We start from the raw sequence: 8793 nt of genomic DNA, 5'->3' as shown, positions 1-8793 counted from the left end.
ACAATCTCCCAAACATAAACAGAGCTTCCAAATAGTCCTCTGACCTCACATAATTACTATCGTAGCTCTGCCCACCTGCAACCTAAGCAGAGGTCTAATTAGCTAGAATCTTTGAAAACACCTACATAAGTGTGCAGGGCATTTCTAATAACATGTCTATGTTTCTATTTGATAATGGTGCAGTTGTGAATGTTGGTACTCAGTGCTATTCAGTAATAAAAAAACTAATGGATTTCTGACTTTATAGTAAATCATAAAGTCTGCAGTTACAAATGTTAGCCACTCATAAAGGGTTGTGGATTTCCCATAAACCATCAATTCTGTAGATTAAAGGACGGGTTCACAATTTCTCAAGTCTTAAAACAATAGTCAGGTGCCCATTGAAATAGGTTTTTCTTGCAATAATCATTCCTCCTGTTCATACTGGCCATTAGAAGATCCCTTCATAATGCACTTATAATGGAAGTGATGGGGGCCAAAATCCACAAGCCTCCTTCTGTGAAAAAATGTATTAAAAATATATCTGAAGCTAATAAAAAGCGTCAGCCATCCAAATTCATCAAGTTAAGATATCTTTCAACATTACAGTCTTTTTAGTGCCAAAGTCCATCTGTTTTGTTACTAGGGAGGGAATTTTATGCTAAAAAGTATGTAAATGTGGCAGATATTCACTTGATATGACTAACTCAGTCTGCTGAAGCCTCATATAAACTTTTAAATGCATTTCAGCACAAAATGACTGTGTGAACACACTTTGGATTTTGGCCCCCATCACTTACACAGAAAGTGCATTTGAAGAGGATCTTTTAATAGCCAGTATCAACTGAAGGAATTAGGAAAACCTCTTTCAGTCTTTATATGGGAACCTGACTATTGTTTTAAGACAAACTTGAAAAATTGTGAACCTATCCTTTAAAATGTTAATAAAATCATTTATAAAATGTCATGGACACTTTCACACTTAATGATAAGCCATCGAATATAATAATTATGCAGTCTACAGGCTATAATGATTAATAAGTCATTAGTAAAGGGATTTTACAACAATCTATCTAGTCTGTAGTTGTAAATGTTAAAAAGTTGTTACTAAATTGATTCTTTATCCCAAATGCACTACAACCAGCTTCCAGAAGTGCTCAAAGGGTCAGTCAGAGGGATCTTTAAGTATAAGTAGGCCTAAATAATTAATTAACTATTAATAAAGCCTGAATAATTGGTATACTCTATTACATAGTGCCAATGTCAGACGAAAATAAGTAGCTAAAAACGCAAAACAGTTGTATTTAGCTGAGACAAAATATAACTCAGTAGATCTAACAGATGATGCACACTGCATATGTGCTACTGCGTGCTATATATAGGGGAAATGGTATGGCATGTTTGTGTGTGCGTGTGCGCGTGAGCGTGAGTTTGTACTGGCTGTCTGGGAGAGACGCTCGCGAGGACATGCTCGTGCACCGTATTCATTCATGTACAGTATATTCAATCCGTGAACGCGCTTTTCTTATTCTGGGAGAATTACGTCATCGCACTGCCCAGGGTGCTGCAGGAAGTTGCAACCAAGAAGCCCAGCAGGCTGCTGTTCAGGGCATTATTGTACCATTTTATGCAGGGAAGACACAGACTGAATAAGCTATAGGTTTCCTTGGGAAAAAGAGTGACGTAAGTAATTTGCATTCGACTAGGTCACTGATGTAACGTGCTCCTGCAATACATGTAATAACTTATTTAACTTTAATAAGTGCAAAAACACTTTCTGTGTTAGAAATGCTACTGCAAGTTATTGTGTAGAAATAAAATGACAATTACAGCGATGCCATAAAGGTTAAGCATAAAGCATAGTGCTTGTCAAAGTCATTACACCACTGAGAAGTCCACCAAAAAGGAAACCAATTTTTAAAGAATAAAAAGTAGGGAATGTGACCGAAAGAAGGAAAGAAAAAAGCTACAGCAGGCTTTGCATTTGCAGTCCGCTATGTGTGGGGGCGGACCACTACAGGCGCGCACAGCACGACGCGCGTATCAGTGGCGGCGCGTCGGCAATAACCTCATTCTGCATACCGCCTGTTAGTTAAAAGGTCTTCTCCTCTATTCTACCGTCGGGTTGAAGAGGTGATACCATCAGTAAGTGTCATCTGTAGCTCAAGTACCGCCATGGCAGCGCTGTCGGGAGGAGAGATGTGCATCAAATACCTGATGTTTGCCTTCAACCTGGTTTTCTGGGTGAGTTTGAAGCGAGAAATGTATTGTCCTCACAGAAAAAAAAATATACATCCTGTTTGTGTGAATGTGTGAATGTGTGTGTGTGAGCTTGCTACTATAGTGAATGACAAGGTGTCCCAGATGCAGAATCGTTCCGAGCGCTCATACAACCCCCGGTTACTTATCACAGTAGTGCATATTCTAAGGTGACCCTCGAATGATTTTTGGCATTGGCTACCACTAAACACAAAGTGTCCCAGTGCGTGTGGAGAGCGAGCGAGTGGAAGAATAATCCCCAGTGGCCAAGTGACCCAGTTCCACCGCGCAGACTACACTCTGGAGTTTGCGCGCACGGCATTTTAATAACTGGAAAAGGGGGGGAGGAAGGGGTAGCGCTTTATTGTGGTGGAGAATGTGACTGATATAATAATAATTAAGACTTCTACTCAGTCACGTGATGGGAAGAGTTGCGCATGTCAGGGAGCCAGCTTGTGTGTATGTGTGTGTATGTGTGTGTGAATGAATCCTGGATATCCCATATAGGCTATTTGTGTCCTACTAAGCCTGCAGGGTGTGTCTGTGTCTATTTGTTTGTTGTTATTTGTATTCTGAATGTGTGTGTGTGTGTGTGTGTGTGTGTGTGTGTGTGTGTGGTTTCAGATGGATGTCTTGCCCTTTTATGAACATTTCTTATGTGTGCAGCTATAGATAGAGCCATGGATAACCATTCATTACAGGGCAGACAGGTTTCCCACAATGTGTGAGCGTGTGCATATGTTTGAGAGAGAAATGACTCAGGCAAAACAACCAATTCCAAAGATGCAAAAATTCACTGAATCAATTTGAGACAAATAAGGTTAACATATCAAAAATCAACAATTTTGAATCTGCCATTTAGAGTCAAAGCCTGCTCGAACCTCACAAGTGCAGATGTTCCCCATTCGAGGGGGATTACGCAGGAAATGAAAATGTGACACACAGTCATCATAAATGTTTCCATGCAGCCACAAATCATATGATGCAAATGTTTCATCACAGCCTTCCCTGGACACAACAAGAGTGTCCATGTGCAGCTTTGCGTCAGTGCATCAAGAGTTCACAAACCCTGCTTTCAATGATGTCGGCTTAGGAGTGCAGGAATGGAGAGTAGTCATATTTGGGATCAGCCTATTAACTGTAGTCACACACAGTTCAGACACCAAATATGCTGCTAGACAGGTATTTTAGAACGCGTATTATGTCAGCATGCCTCAACAGAGCCCTCTGTGCTGCTCCCAGATTATAAAATACCATACTGTGTGCAACGCACCGACGTGCACATATGCAGTAGATGTAGATACAAACTGCACATGCATGAACATGGAACAAAAGAGAGGAAATAAGACAGGCAGGGTTTCATATCAGCTACACAATGGTGGCCAGTTTCTCTAGTAACACTGCTGCTCTTGCCACTCCCTAATTGTATGATCAGGTGAATGTAGGCGTGGTATTGAAAATGCTTTCCCTCTCCACCTCCTTTTTCTAACTAAAACTAGTTTGCTTTTGCTTCCTCGTGTGAAGAAATTTGTTAATAAACACTCAAAACGGTGCACTGGGTTAACCGAATCAGCATGGCTGTCGCTGGGGGACTCAAGTGTGTGAAATATCTCATGTTTGTCTTCAACGTTTTCTTCTGGGTAGGTGTACTTTACATTTTATTGCGTCTTCTTGTGGTCTGTGTGGGAGAAACAGTTGGGGATACTTCCTCAACTAGTGTGATTACCTTTGTTACTACTTTGTACCTAGTCTGCCATTTTATTCACACAGTAGAACATAAGAGACAATAAAAAGTAAATGCACACTGTGAAAATAAGTAGCATAAAGAACAGAATACACAAAAACACACACACATACAAGATTGTCATCTATCATTGAAGCTCTCAGACAAAGTTAAAAATTAACAGACCTGTCGGTGCTGACAAGGCTTTTAAAAGTGCGTGCCTGTGTATGCACATTACACAATATGGCACCATGTACTGACATTTATAGATTGCAGTATTATGCTATTTGGATCACATGCTATGTAAAAAGAGCAAACTGAGTAAGCAAAGTGTTACAGGATATAATAATATGAGTACAACTATGTGCTGATGGATGAACAGGCTCATTTGTGTCAATATTAAATATGTATGTTGATGAATAAGAGAATCCTAAAACAAGCAAAAGAACCTTGTTTTTTCTTCTTATCTCTCTCTTCTCTGACTGTGACACTAAGTAGGTGGTTACATCATCAGTTACACATTTGTATGCCCACATACTGCACACAGCCACATTTGCATGTACACATGACATCATTTTGCACATGCTAACCATCAGTGTGTGGTAAACCACTGTAGTGTTACTGTAACATCAGAGAGGAGTTATAAATGTCTGTTAGCAGCTGAGTTTGTCTCTCTGCGATCTGTTCAATTGTCTCTCCAGACTTATCCGATTAAGAGTTGAAAAGCTGAGTGTTATTTTCAATGGCTTTGTCAGATATAAGAACAGGAATGTGGCCTAGTGGAGACCAGACATTGGTGTTGGTGAAGATCTAGAGGTAACGTGATGGCTGCAGAGGCCTAATGCTGAGGTGACACCTTCAACTGAAATCCAATGAGACCCGCAGAAGGATTACAGATGTCAATGCAGAAATGAAATGACAGCTGGTTTTGAATTCTGACAGCCACAAGATAATTGTGTTGTAGCAAAATGATAAATATAGATGCATATAAAGATAGCATGTGTGTGAAAGGTTGTCTCCCTGTCTGAACTTCGAAGCTTTATGTCTCACAATTGGATTTTCTTGTATGATTTGTGCTGCTGTACACACAGACTGATAGTGTACAGTGTGAACAATACATTTTAGTGTTGTGGTAACTGAATTTCACTACTGTATCTAAAAATGTGTTTTGTGTTTCAGCTTGCAGGCACTGCTGTCTTCGCTATAGGCCTGTGGCTAAGATTAGACCCAAAGACCAAAGGCCTGTTTGAAGGACCAGACTCTCCATATGTGTTTTACACAGGTAATACGCTTTCAGTCTGTGAGCATGAATGTTATTTAAAACAACTTCAGAGGATTATTACTTATCATTTAGTAAAATTACGGTGCTGATAAACTTCATTTTATCTCTGTATCAGTGTACAGTTATGCAAAACAGAAAGTATGCTTGTATGTACACATCTGTGACATATTTTATGTGTGTGTAGGTGTATATATCTTGATAGGAGCTGGAGCACTGATGATGGTGGTGGGTTTTCTGGGATGTTGTGGGGCTATCCAGGAGTCTCCCTGTATGCTTGGATTGGTATGTACCACTTATATCTCCTTTCTTATTCTAATAACGTCTTTTGACTCACATAAAATTCAAACACTTTAAAAATCAACAGTTTCTTTCTCTCTGAGGCTTGTGACTTTTCTTTTGTGATATTACTCAACAGCCCTTGGACTTGTGTGGATTGTATATTGACCTTGATCTCAATAAGAAATATGTTATGTCTGCCTTCATCAGTATTTACTGAATAGTGTCAAGGCCAGAGAAGAGTCTCTAGATTTCCCTGTACTTGTTCATTCCCTCCCTCCTCTGCTCTCTCCCGCCCCGTCTGGCCCTAATCTTCTTGCACTAAATCTCCCATGAGGAGGAGCCTATGTAAATTGGGTCCGGCTACACTCAAATGACCTTACCCGTTCATGCATGCACACAAAAGACATGCGCACAAGGATGCATGGAGGCGCACATCAGATGATTCTCATTTTGTCTTTCCTTCGCAGTTTTTCTTCTTCCTGCTTATCATATTTGCCATTGAAGTTGCAGCTGGAATCTGGGGATTTTCCAACCAAAGCAAGGTAACTTACAAGTGAAAAACAAGATCATTTTATTTGTAGAGTACTTTTCAACAATGTTACAAGTGCTTTACATAGAAAAAGTAGTACACTAGTGCACCAGGTAGACTAAATACAAGCCAAAAACTAAATCAAGTTCAACAAAATGAATAAAGTGATAAAAAAAAAACAAAGTGCGTGAAATATATATTTTTTAAATGAATATGACATGTTGCTGTAAAGATTTAAAAGACACTAGGGGAGAAAATGTGTCTGCTTTAGTGACATGCTGTATATTAAATCATCTTCTCTGCTTGTGCCGCAGGTGGTGAATGACATCACAACATTCTACATGCAGACTTACAACAACTTCCAGAAAACAGGAGATGAGCGTCTCAAAGAGACACTGCGTGTAATTCAAACTGGGGTGAGCCATTTCTGCCACTTGTGCTTCATTCTAATCGAGACTGTTCGGACTTGATTCAAACCTTATCTAAAAGGGAAGTGGATTATGGGTTATTGAAGCATACTGGGAAGTTGTTTTTCTCTGTGAGGTGATGAAACATTTTAACTCAGTCAGCTCACCAAGTTAGCCTTTTAAAAAATGTTAAGTATTATCCATAATGTAAATGATGTCTAGAAATTAAAGGTAAAGCTCAGCATTTTTGCTTTCTTTGTGAGAAAAAACTTGTGATTTTGTTATGGGAGTTATGTGCTGTAACTTTCTTGATGAACAACTGTTCCATCCGCCCAGTACTACTGTGCAGTATCTCCACCAGTTAACTAGTAACCTCACTTTGACCAAAATGTTAAACTACTCCTTTAAACACTTGTCATAAGAGATGTGTTCTTCTGCAAGTGATTTTGTTCTCTAAAGGTATGATTTTGTGTGTTTACAGCTGAATTGTTGCGGTCCGACTGGTACTGGAGTAGATGCTGCCAAAGACACCTGTCCCCGGGGAGAGCCGCTTGAGGAGCTCATTACTAAGGTACAACCACGATGTATGTGTGTATAGATTTGATGCCAACACAGCCAGGTACTTAAGTCAAGACAAAGAGAATGAAAAATGATATTTCAGACAGGAGATCGTCCAAGAGATCTAACAGATGTCAGACATACTTCAGCTCTGTGAGAGCTGAGGCAATTACTGTATGTCAAATACATAATGATGGTCTGATGTGTCATGAGTTTATCAGTCCTCCCTTTGCAGACTAATTCCCTCAGTCTCCGTGCAGTGTTACTATGGCAACAATGGTTTACTGGAGCCTGCATACCGACTGTTATGTGCGCCATACCACAAGTCATGTTCAGCATAGGTTTAGAAAAAACTGAAAGGAATCATGGCTTCTGTGTTGCAGAGCTGTCCTGATGCCATTGATGAGGTGTTTGACTCCAAGTTACACATCATAGGAGGAGTGGGCATCACCATCGGTGTAGTTATGGTAAGTGTGCGATTGGGTTAACTGTAACCCCTCTAACGTCAATATGTCTGCTGCTCAGGAGGATGAACACAGAGAAGACATGAGCCAACAAAGACTTCAATGTTGTATTATATTGTCTCCCTCTCTGTTTCAGATGTTTGGGATGATCTTTAGCATGCTCTTGTGCTGTGCCATCAGGAAGTCTCGGGAGGTGGTGTGACACACACCATCACATCGTGAAATCCTTGTTAATGTTGCATGATGTCATTCCTTGAGTCACATGGCTCTCCACTGCCAATAGAAACACTGCTTGTTCAAGGGGGATAACCTACGCTAGGCTGGGTACAGATATTTCTGGTTATCAGTTATAACTCTACTGCCGACACTTAAGCCCACCTTCCTGGACTAGATAGATGCGATGTGGTTATTGAGCCCACCTATAGAATGGGTTTCATCTGTGCTTCAGTGGAAATATAGTACAGAAATGTGTAATTTTGTGGTCATTTGATTGATATTAGTTATTGTGAACTGCTAATTATCTAAACAAAAGATCATACTATTGTATACTGATCACATTTCTATTGCTATCACTTGGGGTCATCCACTGGCAAGAGGAGTCATGGTCCAGGGCCAAAAATAGCCAACCACCACTTCAGCACAATACAGCAGTAGCCAATGAAATTCTATAATTCCTTTTTCTTACAACACTGAAGTCAAACCATGGCGACTTGTAGCCAATGGAACGCTGAGCTTTGAACTGTGGTGACTGTGTTTTTTTCCAGCTTAGTATTAGAGTAGTATCTAAGTTCCTTCACTGTAGTAACATTTCATTGGTTCCTTTCCTTTCTTTCTCCATCTCCTAATTTGCCGATTCTAAAACGCCTTTGATTTTTTTGGTTATATTTTGTAAATGTCTTTTTTTTTTAATTTGTAAAAAATGTATAAACTTAGATGGTTGTATGGTACATGAGGTTTGATGATGTATTTTATAATGTCCTTTTCATTTTACAGAGATTGGATTGATTTATACCATATGCACTATGTTTCACAAAGAAAATAATTAATAAGAGTCAAATAAACCAAAATGAACTAACTGAGTTGGAGGATTTTCTAACATGGCACACAATCACTCACGTACACACAAAGTATGACACAAATGAGCTGTAATTTGTACGGAGTAAAGTTAATTAACTCGATAGTGAAATCTTCCACATTAAATTAACTCTGCTTGTGTGGGCCCAAAGAAACAATGGTGTGTTTGATTTAGCTGTGAAGGATATCGGGGGCAAGAAGGGGTTAGATGGGTGTGCGTGCTTTGATAAGAATGAAAA

General features: G+C 39.6%; 1 protein-coding gene across 3 annotated transcripts; it reads left to right on the top strand.

Moving 5' to 3' along the window:
- Positions 1-1552: 1552 nt before the first annotated feature.
- Positions 1553-8556, top strand: cd9a (CD9 molecule a). 3 transcript variants are annotated; one of them, XM_067589666.1, is made up of 9 exons: positions 1553-1662; positions 2111-2223; positions 5141-5243; positions 5428-5525; positions 5990-6064; positions 6366-6467; positions 6940-7029; positions 7400-7483; positions 7617-8556. In XM_067589666.1, exons 2-9 carry the CDS (start codon positions 2155-2157, stop codon positions 7680-7682), a joined length of 687 nt encoding a protein of 228 aa, XP_067445767.1. In that variant the 5' UTR covers positions 1553-1662; positions 2111-2154; the 3' UTR covers positions 7683-8556. The 3 variants fall into 3 exon arrangements, with proteins under 3 accessions (XP_067445767.1, XP_067445766.1, XP_067445768.1); XM_067589665.1 differs by lacking the exon at positions 1553-1662 and having other exon boundaries at positions 1705-2223; XM_067589667.1 differs by lacking the exons at positions 1553-1662; positions 2111-2223 and adding an exon at positions 3476-3878.
- Positions 8557-8793: the final 237 nt, after the last annotated feature.

Source organism: Thunnus thynnus, chromosome 5 (genome assembly GCF_963924715.1).
Source record: "Thunnus thynnus chromosome 5, fThuThy2.1, whole genome shotgun sequence".
Taxonomy (NCBI): domain Eukaryota; kingdom Metazoa; phylum Chordata; class Actinopteri; order Scombriformes; family Scombridae; genus Thunnus; species Thunnus thynnus.
This window is presented reverse-complemented; position numbering and strand designations above follow the sequence as displayed.

Bases quoted from the DNA above. Each gene is read 5' to 3' on its own strand.
- cd9a (XM_067589666.1), top strand. From the start codon at position 2,155: ATGGCAGCGCTGTCGGGAGGAGAGATGTGCATCAAATACCTGATGTTT. The intron at 5,244-5,427 runs GTAATACGCTTT...ATGTGTGTGTAG, and splicing joins TCCATATGTGTTTTACACAG to GTGTATATATCTTGATAGGA. The intron at 7,030-7,399 runs GTACAACCACGA...TCTGTGTTGCAG, and splicing joins TTGAGGAGCTCATTACTAAG to AGCTGTCCTGATGCCATTGA.